General features: G+C 46.3%; 1 protein-coding gene across 1 annotated transcript in view; it reads right to left on the minus strand.

Moving 5' to 3' along the window:
• Positions 1-15,102, minus strand: part of Sh3rf1 (SH3 domain containing ring finger 1) — a 157,907-nt gene that overhangs the window by 14,961 nt on the left and 127,844 nt on the right. The window contains exons 6-9 of the mRNA XM_032918465.1: positions 14,510-14,697; positions 12,897-13,067; positions 8,300-8,559; positions 6,693-7,054 (exon numbers count right to left, since the gene is read on the minus strand). Of these exons, the coding sequence (XP_032774356.1) occupies positions 6,693-7,054; positions 8,300-8,559; positions 12,897-13,067; positions 14,510-14,697 (981 nt within the window). The remainder of the gene's footprint in view (positions 1-6,692; positions 7,055-8,299; positions 8,560-12,896; positions 13,068-14,509; positions 14,698-15,102) is intronic.

Below are 15,102 nucleotides of genomic sequence, written 5' to 3' on the forward strand. Positions count from 1 at the left end.
ATCAGTGACCACATCTCAAAACAAGGTGGGTGCTCTTGAGTACTGGTTCTCAACCCTCCTAACGCTGTAACCCTTTAATACAATTCTTCATGCCGTGGTGACCCCCAACCATAAAATTATCTCATTGCCACTTTATAACTATAGTTTTGCTGCTATTATGAATAATAAATGTAAATATCTGATATGCAAGATATCTGATATGTGACTCATGCTTTTGACCCCCAAGAGGGTCGAGACCCACAGGTTAAGAACAGCTGCTCTCGAGGGACAGCACTGGAGACTGATGCCTGGCTTCCACCCGTACACATACATACACACACACACACACACACACACACACACACACACACACACACACACTCATGCATGCACCAAAGCATACAAAACAAAAACAAGCATAGAACTCAACAGAGCACTTTCCTGACATGTGAGAAGTGCTGGGCCTAATCCCTCATTCATTCATTCATTCATTCATTCATTCATTCATTCATTCATTCTTTTTAAGGTACATGGAGACATTAGCAAGAGTTTTCTTGGGCCCACAGGTCCAATTTATATACTAGTTTTCTATTATGGAAGAGTCATTGTCCTTAGGTAAGAATCTCAAAAATATTAAGTCATGTGGTTAAAAATAATCACTCATACTTTTAGCAAATATTTCTGAGTATCCAACATGAAGCAGGCAATGTGCCGTGCTCTAGGAAGGTGATGTGTCTAGGACAGTTTGTGTCTAACAGCAACAAGCACGGCTGTATAACATGTCCTCTGCCCAAGAACCAAGCCAGGGAAGGCATGAGGCTGGGGTGCTGTGGTGGGGCACGCTGGGGTAGGAAAGGTTTCTTGAAGGAAGCTTCCTGAAATTCTAGAGATGATTAAACACCACCTGTTTCAAGAGTCTTGTTAAATGCTATCAGGGGGATTTCCATATTTAGTCTTCACAGCAACCCGATGAGGTAGGAATTAATTATTCCTGTTGCCTGAAGCTCTGAAAGCTTGCCTAAAATCACCATGCAAGCAAGGGGCTGGAAATGAGATTCTATTCCGCAGAACAATGGGAGCAGGCACAGCTCCCCCTCTGTCTGTCTGTCTGTCTCCTCACCGCCCCCCATTCTTTTCCACATCTCCTAGCTGAACTCTGCATAGACAGACCTCCTGCCTATGGACCCTCTGTCTGTCTGCCTGTCTGTCTGTCTTTCTGTATCCCTTCCCCCACCCCCTTCTTTCCCACATTTCCTGCATAGACAGGCCTCCTGCCTATAGACCCTCTGTCTGTCTGTATGTCTGTCTGTCTGTCTGTTGTCTCCCTTCTCCTCCTGCCTATGGGTCAGGCTGCATCCCAGCTATCAGCAAGAGCAGAGACTGTGAATGTGGCCATTTATAGATCTCCAAGAACATTTGCCAACACAACATGCAGATGAGCTTGTTTTTGACACTAAAATAAAGCTAGGAGAAAACACACACACACACACACACACACACACACACACACACACACACACACACACACACACACACATCTGAGCAAAGAAATAACCAGGAAAGAAGCCAGAGAAGAGGCCAGAGAAGACAAAAAGGACAGGCTCTTCTCCGTGAGGATTACAGGAAAGGCCTTCAAGCAGAAGTCTGCAGCAAGAAGCCCCAGGTCTCCATAAGGGAGACAATCACCAGGAACCAGGGACTTGAGGGAACTGGGGCACTGAATCATGGCTGTGCGCTCACTCCTAGAAAAGTGTCCAGACACTGGAGAGACAGCTCAGTTGGTGAGGGGACTTGCTGGGCAGCCCTGAGTTTGAACTCTAGTACCCAGGCAGAAAGCAGGGAATGGCTGTACATATTGTTATCACCAGAGATCAAAGACAGCTGAAACCAGACAATTGTGTTCAGACAGAGCTGTAAAGCCGGTGACTGTAGAGGAAATCAGGCAGAACACTGACGGGGCCGGGAGTTCAAATAGGGAATAACAGAGATGATATTTAAAAGTACCATTCAGGAACTTATCATCAAAATAAAGTAAACAGACTAAAGACAGCTAAGGTTTTGGCCCTGGGACAAGACACAGCTCCATGTTTCCCTGAGACTCTGTGAGAGGATTCCCAGATGAATTACTAGTCAAAGAAATGGACCCAGTTAGGAGAGTGCGAGTAGACCTGGAAGTATACCCAAGAGTTATTTACACAGTGGCATCCCAGTGACAGCCCACTTATAATCTGGGTACAGAGAGCCATACCCTCCCCAGGGCAGCAGAATACCCCCGGACACAGCCTGTGCATGGCGATGGCCCAGGAAGATGAGGTCAGAGGGTACTGAGCTACAATACCCAGAGCTCTGCCTCACATGACCCCCACCACCATCTCAATCCCACCCCCCACCCCCCCACCCCCGCCCCTTTCCCTTCGATTGTCTCGAGTTCTGATCAACTGGGGCTGGGGGCTGGGAGGGAAGGAGAAACCAGACAGGAGAGATTCAGAAATTCTAAGAACTTAGAAGAAAGTGCTCCCCCAGAGAAGGCTTGTGGTAAAGTTTAAAAGAACCGATTTTTAAAAGTTTAAAGAAAACCATATGCGCCGCCTCAAGTTCAAAAGGGAAAGTGTTGGAACGGGAGGACCCTCAAAATGAAATCCTACAATTGCAAATTATCCTGCAGATGAAAACGGGAAGGTCTCTAAAGGGCCTGGTGTGAGCCCCCAAGGAGTGGCATAAAGGGATCCAAGTTTTAAAGGCCCCGGACAAAAAGATCAAGGGAAAACTCTGTCACAAAGAACATAGCATGGCCCACTGCAACGCAAGAAGGCTAAAGATCAGAATGAGCTTAAACTTCCCAAAATTCTAAGGAAAAAATATTACAGGGCTATTTTAAGGTTATATTTGAAACAAAAAGAACACAGACCTGGGGTCTGGGATGAACAGTGGCTCTCATCTCTGTACCCGAAGGGATGAGCAAACCCCGACAAGGAGGAAGGAAAGACATCAGGGCAGCGCCAGTCACTTCCACACAGAGAAAGTTAACAGCGGAAGTGCAAACCAATAATTTCTGAGCAATTTGGGTGAATCTGGAATCAGGGTCAGTTCAACAGGCAAAGAAGGACACACTCGGCTCCAATTTTCAAAAGAAGATGAGGTGTTGCCAAAAGGTGTTTTGTTTTTTTCGGAGGGGGGAGGGGTGTCCTCTGTGGTTGCTACATGATCTACATGATACCAGAGCAATTGGGTTCCCCACTTGGGGTTCTTCCTTTCAGTAGGAAAAGAATTATTTAACAAAGGACCAAGGACAACTATATTGGAGATGAAAAGAAAACAGACAATCCAGGGCTAGCCCCAGCAGCTGCCGGGCAGAGAGGAGGGAAAAGCCACGCCTCTGACATAAGCTGACTTAGTAGGTGGACTTACATGGTGGACAAGTAGCTCAAGGCAGGGAGGGAGGGTTTAGAGAAAAGTGAGAAAGCCGGATGGATCAGAGAATGCATACTTAGAAGGGAGAGAAAAAAGAAGGAGAAAAAGGTGGGCCTTTGGGGGTTAGAAATGGCGAAGTCCCAGGCTAATCTCCTCATAACCTCACTGTTAGAACAACGCTCCGAGGCAGGAATTCTGGGACTGGAAAGTAACAGCATCTCACTATAGGAATTATCATCTCACCTAACTCATTATCATGACTTAAGGTGAGCCCACCTTCCTACGGGTGGTCCCTTGACCCCTACCCCCTACCCTCTCATCCCCCGTTATCGAGGAAGGACTCTGTGGAGACTGAAGATTCTATTTCTTGACCAGATTTTTTTTTTTAAGTGGTCCTTTATAGCTTCTCTAAAGTAATTTGCAGACCATCTGGGAAATACTTGGATAGCATTAAAGGAAGGTTTACAAGCGCTTACAGGTAGAAACGACACTCTAAGGAGGAGACTCTTCCAGGAGACTTTACTACCAATGAATAGCAGCGGAAGTGTCGTGACAATGATCGGATCTTGGCAACACCTCCCTTGATACGATGAAGTGGGCCCAGCTATACTTCAGCCCTACGGAGGGATGTCTGTGTAAGCGACAGTAATCATGGAATTGAGGAATTAATATCGTCCAGAAGTATCTACACTGAATCTGGAGCAGGTTTAAGAGGGGAGATTAGAAGTCTGTGACAAGAGTTATAGGTAAAAATCTAGAGAGTACCATTCTCAGTTCTGAAAATACCTCAGGACATTCGAGGAGGTTCTTAAGATGAAGGGAGGACACAGGGAGACAGAGACATACTCTGTAGACTTCCGCCACGTTAAGAATTGACTGCAGAGGGAAGACCGTCATTTGGAGAAATGGCACTTGGAATAGTTGCTATGTTCTAAAGGTAGACAAAGGCCATTTTCCACCAATAAGCAGTGAAAGAGATGACAATGTCGCATATGAGTGGCTACCGAAATAAGTTACCTCAAACTTTGTGGGAAGAAGAAACCAGATCCTAAAATCAAGGTGGTGTAGGGAGACTGTTGGCAGTAAAAATAAAAATAGGTAGAACCGGTTCCCTTGCGTTCTCACTCTGCGAGGATCCGCTGGAGCTGTGCGCTCTGGCTGTCTCTCTGCCAGCTGCTGTCTCACACTGTCCCCTTGGCGGGTTGTCACCACACCTGACACACACATCGCATTCCGATGGCACCACACCACACTAGCCCCAGGCATTGTATAACCATCCTCTTCAGGCTGTCTCTGCCTGCTGGGAACTTTGCTCACATCCCCTGTAGCCCGGTAAAGTCAAAGCTCTGGAAACTTGTAGTTTAACAATTAGATTTATACTTGTAGTTTAACAATTAGATTTATATGTTAAATTCTCAATCTATAGTACATCCACAGAATATATTGTCTGCCAATTAATAAACTGCCCACCCACACAAGATTGACCTAGACCACCTGGATTGGAATCATCCTCTTCTGTCTCCATCTTCCTCACTCACCCCCACCTCTTTCCTAGACTCTTCCCCGCCTACTCTTCCTTCTCATCCAATGATAGGCTTTGCCTTATCCTGGACCTGCCTTGTTGCATAATGACATCATCCTGCAGGAGACCTTCCATATGGACATGGAGAGGGAAGAGCCTGGCTCCTGGCCTCCTGGCTCTGGGGCCTTCTGTATCCCATGGCTCCCGTCGTATTTCCGCCGTCATTCCATCTGTGAGGTACCTATCTCTATCAAATGCCCTTGCCTTCTTGTCCCCTTTCAGGAAGATTCCCATACCGAACACTGGGTCCACCCAAAAGGGTAAGTCCTCATCTGCATAATCCTTTTTGCTAGTAAGGAAACAGTAAAGGTGGGACCTGGGACAGAGGAGGACATCTTTAAGGGCCCGTATTCTGCTCACCTCGGGTACCTGTCAGTGCATTCTCTTAATGGACTGAAGAGCTCTGTTCTAAGTGGCCGAGGACACTACACCTGAACACTTCAAACTATTAAGATAATTCTTTAAAAGCACAATGTAGAATTTGTTCATCTAAGTACAAGTTTAACATAGTTAATGATAAACACTGAGCAGATACCAATCGTTTTTAAAGTTAATGTTAATAGTTAATTAAATATTAACTTGTCAGTAGTCTATGAATTTGATTTCCTTATAACGTTCCACTTACAGGCTTCTCTCGCCATTTAGGTAGAGCGACATACCTTACCACCGAAGCCAGGTGGCTCAGAGTCCTGGCCCATAGCTTCACAGGAGACACACGGAATACTGAGCAGAAAGTCAAAGCTGTGGTACAACCATCCAGACTTTATCCTCGCTTAATCACTGTCAACTTTATTCTCTGCGGCAACCGCCTGTCTCCAAGCACTGGGATGTCTTTCAAAACAGCCTCCTACCATCTTTATTTAAAGCCAAGTCCCAAAGGGAAGATGATGTCTCCCTATATTTCAGGTGTTATCTCGCAAGGAACTCTGCTGATCCATGGTTGAAAATACTATAGATAAATTTTATAGATAATAAATTTGCAAGTAACTACTTTTATCTTATAGTTATCTGCGCGCGCGCGCGCGCGTGTGTGTGTGTGTGTGTGTGTGTGTGTGTGTGTGTGAGAGAGAGAGAGAGAGAGAGAGAGAGAGAGAGGAGAGAGAGAGAGATATGCGGTGCATATGTGCATATGAATGCAATGTCAAGAAACGCCAGGACGTCAGATCCCCTGGAACTGGCGTTAAGAGCAGTTGTGAGCACTGGGAAGTGAACCTGGGTCCTGTGTAAGCAGTTAAGGCTCTCACACTATTAACTACTGAGCCATTTCTCTGACCCAAGAATAACATTTCTAATGGACAGTTTCCAACCTCTCACCTGTCCGAAAAAAAAAAAAACCATTTAAAAGAGGAGTTGTCAACTAGCAAGAACACTGGACATGAAAATTTGAGGACAGCAAAATAATAAAAGGGTAAGTTACTTGAAGAGACGATGTTCATCTTTTAGGTTTGGAAAGCTGCAAGCCGAGGTTGATTGAATCCTACTCACTGTGGTCTCCTTATTACCCAGTAGGGGGCCTGACAACTCAAGGGTATCAAAAATGTAGAAAACCACAGGACCAAGACATGAGGCTAGGGCAGTGCCCAGGTCTCTGCACCACCGTATTCCTGGCACATGGCGCATGAACCTACCCATGGAAAGAACCCGAAAGGCCATGGAACAATGAGTTTTCACTGGCAAAGACCTTCAGGGAGTAACAGAGAAGAGAAGGAGGGGCTCTCACCTTACTGTCCTTGTCTGGTTTCACAGCTGAACTGTTCCCACAGGCCGATGCAGCACTCTCAGGAGATGTGGGGAGTCCAGGGAGGATGGTCACTGTCCGACCACCGGGCTCCGTCTCCAAAGCGGCAGTGGTCATGTTTGGGGAGGCCAGAGAGGATGCCCCTGCAGCGCAGGCCAGGGGGACATTGGTTCGATTAATGTTGACGGCAGCAATGTGGGCGGCAGGACCTACCATTGGAGGCAGAGGTTGGGAGGCCAGAGAATGATGGGGCAGGCCTACAGATGCAGGACCGATGCAAGCCGCATTCTGGACCTGGATGGGAGTCACTGCTGCCGTGGGGCGCTCCTGGTTATGTGCTGCAACTGACGGGTGACAGGAGAGAACACAGAAAGGGTCAGTGGCCTAGTAAACACTCTTCCCAAAGTGTGAATCATAACGAGAGGCAGCTACTGCCATTATTGCAATAAAGAATGGGCGCAGGAGAGCCCAGCACACGTAAATCCTAGCTGGACCTCTGGATGCTACTTTCCTTCCAGGTGAGCAGTTGAGGCTACTGAGGACTTGGAAGATGTGCTGTCACCAGTCCCAAAGCCTATAGTCATGAACAATAATTTCCCACAGCATTTGAGACATAGGGCCAGTTTCTGATGGCTCGCCATGGCAAAAAACCATGCCGGTCTTAAGTCCTTTACCTATTATACATTTTCTCTCTCTCCTCTCTCTTTGACTACCCACTTCCCTTCACAATCTTTCTGATAGAATTCACATGTATTCAGTTTACTCCACTGTTGTTACCCAAGACTCTTGGTAGGTTTTCAACGCTGCAGAATTAAGAAAGGCACTTGACTTCCCATCGAGTCTAAAATAGACCCGTGACTAGTTCTTCAAAAATAATACTGCTTGGCTGAGAATCGTGCTACAGTCACACAGTACAGTGAGACCAGAGACAGGACCTTGACTGCGGAAGTCATGTTTCAAGTACCCAACCACTCATATTCCTAGGATCTGATAAATTCTTCTTATACCTCAGGTCTATAGGCCTTGAACGAATGTTCAGGGTGTGCTTATTCCAAACAAACAGCTCTAGAATGCCTGCAATGGTTTAGACGGAAGACGTCCCTTGAAGGGCCTCATGTGTTGAATGAAGGCTTGGTCAGAAGCTGCTGGTGGTCCTGAGGGGTGACTGGATTATGAGGGTGGCAATTTCATCACTGGGCTACTAGGAGGTGGGGCCTGTTAGAATAAACGGGTCACTGGGGCATATCTCGGAATGTGTATCTTGTGCTGGTCCTTTCACTGTGCTTCATGGTCAACACAAATGTGGCATCTCTGCCCCACCGGCTAGAATGCTCTCCATCAACCACAGACCTTCAGTGATAGGGTCTGGCTACCAAGTAATCCCTTTGTCACTCTCTGATTGTCTCTGCCAGGGGTGCCTACCACAGTGGTGAAGAAGTCCTGGCAACACGGTTTGGTTTGTAGTTTCTAGTCCAAGAGGGCAGTGATTATTTTAAATTCATACGTGCTTTTCTCGACACCTGTCGTCACCAACCTTCTTAGTCACCTAAGCCCATTCCTCATGCTTTCCAGGCCTGTTCCCCTCTTACCTGTCCTCACAGCATTTCGGGCCTGGTTGACTGTCATCTGCCCAGTCATGTGCAGCAGGACCTTAGCCTGGGGACTTGTCTGGATATGAGCTGCTGACACCACAGCTGTGGGGACGACGCTGGGATTCCCAGCCACGCCATTTCCTTGGGGCTTCTGTGCAGGCCCTCCTGCGGTGGAAGGACTGACCATAGTCACCCCACGACTTGCCTGACCCGCTGTAGACATAGGGACTTTAGCTTGGGAGGCATTTGTCACCGCCCTGCCAAGACAGAAGCAGACGGAAAATCCAAGCCATCAGCAAGAGGGAGACGGAACAATGAATGCAAGAAAAATGACTCGGAGCGTTAAAGCCTTTAAAAAATGAATGGGATTATTTTTACAAGACTTTAAGAACAGAACATTCAAAGAAATGATGGCTGAGACAGAGAATTGTCTTGGAACCACTTGAGTCACCAAACCACACATTCTATCTACCTAGGAACGCAGTTATTAGGGTTAGCTTCCCATTCTGTGGCCACCCAGCTCCACGGAATTTCAAAGCCATGAATTTTCCTGCTTCATCCTGAGTAACACCCACCATTTGCATCGTATTGATCTTGCTTTGACTTTCTCAACCTGTCTCTAACATAGTACACAAGTGCCTGTGAACACAGTGATCTCTCTCTCTCTCTCTCTCTCTCTCTCTCTTTCTCTCTCTCTCTCACACACACACACACACACACACACACACACACACTACATACTCACAAAGGTACAACCACACTCACACACATGCACACTCACAAAGGTACAACCACACTCACACACATGCACACTCACAAAGGTACAACCACACTCACACACACTGTACACTCTCACACTCAGGCACACACATGCACACTCACACATTTACACACAAAGTCACACACACACTCACACACACTGCATCAGACACATAGGCACAAACACACAGACACACACACACACTGCACACTCTCACACTCAGGCACACACATGCACACTCACACATTCACACACAAAGTCACATACACACCCACACACCCTGCACACTCACAAAGGTACAACCACACTCACACACACTGTACACTCTCACACTCAGGCACACACATGCACACTCACACATTCACACACAAAGTCACACACACACTCACACACACTGCATCAGACACATAGGCACAAACACACAGACACACACACACACACTGCACACTCTCACACTCAGGCACACACATACATGCACACTCACACATTCACACACAAAGTCACATACACACCCACACACATGCACACTCACAAAGGTACAACCACACTCACACACTGTACACTCTCACACTCAGGCACACACATGCACACTCACACATTCACACACAAAGTCACAAACACACTCACACATTGCACACTCACAAAGGTATAACAACCACACTCACACACATGTATACTCACACACATATACTTGCACACACACACTGCACACTCACACATTCAGGCACACACACACATTCACACACAAAGTCACATATACACACACACTGCACACTCACAAAGGTATAACAACCACACTCACACACATGCATACTCACAAAGGCACAACCACACTCACACAAACATGCACACCACACACACATATACCGCACACACACACTGCACACCACACATTCAGGCACACACATTCACACACACAAAGTCACATACACACACACACCCTACACACCCCCTCCACGCACACGTACTCCATACTCACACACACACACACACACACACACACAGACACACACACACACACACACACACACACACACACACACACACACACACACGGAATGGGCCCTTTGGCTTTTTTCTGATGACCTATCACCATCTCAAGCTCAAGACTCAACACAGACCAGGTAATTTAAGAATCATCACCTTGGGGTTGGGGATTTAGCTCAGTGGTAGAGCGCTTGCCTAGGAAGCGGAAGGCCCTGGGTTCGGTCCCCAGCTCCGAAAAAAAAGAACCAAAAAAAGAATCATCACCTTAAATTCAAGTTGCACCTTATGATTTAATTATTTCATGGAGATGGCTTTCTCCTTTCCAGTTTTATTCTCCATAAACTGAGTACAGCTCACCTCTTGATTACGGAATATGGTACGCTTTTATTTTAATTTTTTCGAGAATTTCGTATATGCGACAACATGCTTTTCCTCAACTCATTCCCTTCAATTCCTCGCCCTGTCTTCCCCATGCCTTTTCTCCCCCAGCTTCATGTGCTGCTGTTGCTTCTTTTGTTTAAGCCCACTGAGCCCACTGAGTACCTCCATTATGTGCATGGGTGTAGGGTCATGGACGGCCTCCAGGGTTTAGTCCTGAAGGAAACTGACTCGCATTCTCCTAGCAGCCATCACCTGCCAATGGCTCCTGAGCCCCTCGCCCACCCATGCTGTATCTGGGCTGGCTTGATCTGCATGCAGCCACAGAGCCACTGTGAGCCCAGTTGCGCTGTCATGCTCCGCACACACTGCCTTGCTGTAGACGCCCACGCCCAACATAAAAACCCTCTGGAGGTCAGGCCTGCACACAAGGGCTCTTCTCTTCTCCCATCAATGCCCCAGGTGTGGCAATGCAGTCAGCCCTAAACACCGACTTAGAGCTGAGTTTAATCATTTCATTTAAGAGGCAATTCTGCGTATAGCAAGTCTATAATTAATCTACAATTAATACTTTGTTATCAAGATTATCTTTCAACAGTGGCACTTTACAGAGCAGCTGCTGTAAGCAACCATTTCCCAGAGTTAAATGTGCAGACACTTAACAGTTTGATTCTGAATCTTTTGAAAAAAGTGATCTTTTAATTTCATTCTGCATTATTGTATTTCTCTTGTTTAATTATATACATATTTTATGATATATGTATTTATATATAAACACATTTTAATATATAAATAGGCATATATAAATATATGTAAATATGCGCACACACACACACACACACACACACACACACACACACACACACACACACACGCATACCAGGAAGGTTCTGGCTGCCATTTTCTGGATGTGTCAGATCCTGAGTGTATATTTTAACATGTACAGAAAAGATTTATATTGATTAAAAATTTGCAAGTCAAATTCAAGCTAACATTCTGTCACCATCTGCAACAATAGTGATTTTCATTTGCTTAGGCTGCTGGCCAACCTATAAATCAAGGACAACAGCTGACAAACATATCAGTTCATTAAGCCATTTGTTTAAAGCCAGGAGGTTGGAAGCGTGATTTAACATAGTTAGACCCTGAATTGCTTATTAAGAGTCAGTGATCAAAGTTGGGGTCAGTGTTAATGCCATTATAGGTCACTTCTTCCAGCTTGATAACCAGAAGGTACACTATCTTAAAAGAGAAATAGAGTTTTGTGTGCCTGGGAGTGTGTGCATGTGCACAGCGCATGTGTGTGATACACAAGTGAGAGTTTCTGAGCCTGAATGACATCTTGGCCCCATTAATCCTTTTTGACGGTGTCTTGGTTAGCTTTGACTATCAACCTGGTACAGTGTCGCTTGAAGGACTGGCTTGTGGACATATGTGTGTGGGTTCTTCCTCGTGTTTATTGAGGTCCAGACCACTGTGGGCAAGCTATCCTGAGCACATGGTCCTGAGCTGTACCGAAAGATGACTCAGCTGACACCTGCCTACAAGCCAGCCAGCAGCATCCAGCATGGCGACTGCCAGACTTGTTTACTGATGCCGTGTGGGGTAGCAGCCAGGCCTGCCTTCAAGGCTCCTCAGTATAAAACTGTGGCTTGAGGCTGAGTTGCTTTTGGTCAGAGTATTTTATCACAGAGGCAGAATGGACGGAACAGGCTCTCCGGGGAGGGCAGTCTCCTGCGTATGGCAGGACTCAGCAGAACCCCTGGCCTCCACTCACTGAATGCCAGAATCATCAACTGAGAAACTCAAAACTACGTCCGAATCCTGGCAAATGGCTCATGAGGAGAAAAACTATCTTCATTTAGAATTCACTTACGGCATATTTAAGGAATATTTATTTTTCGCTGTATTACAAAGATTAGTTGCCAGAATTCAAAGGTGATTAATTCAAAGTTAATGAAATAAAGGCAGACCTAGCCAGTGTGGGTTTGAGCGTTTCTTTACTATGTGATCTCCCTGTGCCTCCGTTTCCCCATTTATGAAGCATGAGGATGATAAAAGCAACTGAAGACCAGGATTCAATAATGTCATGTGTAGGAATCTGCCTGTCTGGTGGACATAGAAGACATGGTGCAGATATGTACACACCAATAACATAGCCTTTAATTTCTTTAGTAGAAAAATACTGAAAATGGAACGGCTGAGTCTTTCCAATATAAATTAAAGCAGAGAGCTTACACCCCAGAACATCTATTGGTAGAAACCTATAATTTTCACACATATCCACATGAGACGTGAGCTAAGCATCTTGGTATTAGAAGGAATTTCAGCAGATATGGATACGGATTTTACAAACCTTGGCTACCCATCAGGTAATTATAATGCAGGCAGGGCTCTGAGCTGAGATGCCTGCAAAAGAACGGAGCGCCTCCATCTAGAACATAGAAGAGCGCCAATCCGGCGTCATACCTTGTGACGGGCGCCACATAGTTGCCGGGGAAAACGCCGATCTTGCTGGTGTGCATTGACGTTCCTTTGTACCAGCCGTCCTGGCAACGCTCGAAGACCAAAAACATCTCGCCTTTCCTCAGCTCCAGTTCGTCTTCCTTCCGGGGAGTGTATGGATATATAGCAACATATCTAGGGTAGAAAAAAAAAACAAATCAGGAGAGCAGGCGAACCCAAGATCTCCAAGCTCTTGCTTGGCCTAAGGACTTGAGTACCTTAAACAAAGGTAGACAGGACACAGTCTTAACCTGCAGGCAGCGCTGGCAGTCTCCACCGAAGGGGGTTTTGCTGTTCGCCCTTTAAATGCAGGCAGAGGCTTCTGTTTTTGATTAAGAGTCTTCCTTCTTGTGTGGCAAAGACTATCTCACCAAATGGTATTCATGTGCTATGAACGAATTAACGCCGTTTCCAGGAGTGTCTACCTTAGTGCCCTGGATTAGGAGCCCATTGGGAAAATGTAGCTCTTCAAATGGCACTTGTTAGACTTGGGAGCGAGCCCGAGAGGAGGGCATATGGCATACAATTCCCCTGGGAAACACAATATGTTGCCTTCTTTGCACGCTGAACCCCTAGGTTTAGGCTGCACCTGCACTTACGAAGCTGACTGTATTAGAGAAAGTCAAGGGAACTCTAGGTTGGGCACGGAAGAGCTGCTAAGGTGTCTGTCCACACAGAGCAATCAGGCAGGTGACTGACTACACATCTGTTAGTTTTCTGACCCCTACAGGTACAGATCCACACACAGCCTCTGTCAGCTGCCAACTGCACAGGGCAATGCGACCTCTCTGGATTCTTGACAGCTCTCTATATGCAGGAAGATGTGTGTGGAATAGCTTCCAGTTTTTGTTTTTTTTTAAATTTATTTATTTTATGCCGCTGTCTTCAGATACGCCAGATAAGGGCATCGGATCCCGTTATGGATGGTTGTGAGCCACCATGTAGTTGCTGGGAATTGAACTCCAAACCTCTGGAAGAGCAGTCAGTGCTCTTAACCTCTGAGCCATCTCAGCAGCCCTACCTTCCTGTTTTTTAAGATCGGTGCCTTGCTAATGCTATGACAGCTCCTGATATAGTGCCCTCCACCCCCAACCATAACATTATTCGTCGCTGCTTCATAAGTCCTTTTGCCACTGCTAGGAATCGTCATGTAACTATCGGATGTGCAGCCCCTGTGAAAGGGCTGTTCAACCTCCGGCAAGGGGTCGTGACCCACAGGTTGAGAACTGTTTCTTAAGATCTCGCTACGAGGAATGAAACTGAAGATTAAAGAGGTTAGGAAGGAGCCGTAGAAAACAACAGCAGCTCTCTGTGTAGAGGACCTATAGAGGAGAGAACAGACATTTCTCTAACTGCGAAAGGCCTTTTCTCATTAGGACAGTCGCCCACTAGGCTCACGTAGGCTCATTCTATCTAGGCGTCTTACTAATTATATGCATGTCCAGGTATAAGTTTCCAGAATACAAGCCACTTGGCTGAGCCCTCAGCCTGTCAGTAGCTCCTATCAGACATGTGCTTCTTGATCTCTGCCGTTTGAGATGAGTGCTTACACAGTAATAAAAGACACCCTCACTCACACGCTGGGACGGGTCTGAGGCCGTAAATGTGCGATCTGTTCCGTGGATCCCACCGCAGGCCTGGGTCCCACGCCAGCAGCAACAGCAGCAGCAGCAGCAGCAACGGCAGCAGCAGTAGCGCCTGACGGTGTAGAGGCGAGTACAGTGGTGGCCAGGAGAGGGGGTGGGGGGAGAGGAGGATTCATCGTCTAATACAGGAAAAGAAAAGGGGGAGGGGACACAGAGATCATTCATTTATATCTTAATGAAAGGTATAAGGGAAAGAGAGTCAGAGACCCACCAGACAGAATCCATGCACAACAGAACCAGCGGGTTACTCCACATGAAACACCCTTTTTAAAAGTTTGTATTAGGGCTGGAGAGATGGCTCAGTGGTTAAGAGCGCTGGCTGCTCTCCCAGAGGTCTTGAGTTCAATTCTGTAATGGGACCTGATGCCCTCTTCTGGTATGGACAGCTATAGTGTACTCATATACAATAAATAAATAACAAAACCTTTTAAAAAAAGTTTATTTTAAAGCTACATCATCCTTTTTGGCAAACAGATAAGCCTTGACAGGAAGGGGAAAAAATGAAATGACTGTGTAGAAGTTTA

The sequence above is a fragment of the Rattus rattus genome, chromosome 13, assembly GCF_011064425.1.
Source record: "Rattus rattus isolate New Zealand chromosome 13, Rrattus_CSIRO_v1, whole genome shotgun sequence".
Classification (NCBI taxonomy): domain Eukaryota; kingdom Metazoa; phylum Chordata; class Mammalia; order Rodentia; family Muridae; genus Rattus; species Rattus rattus.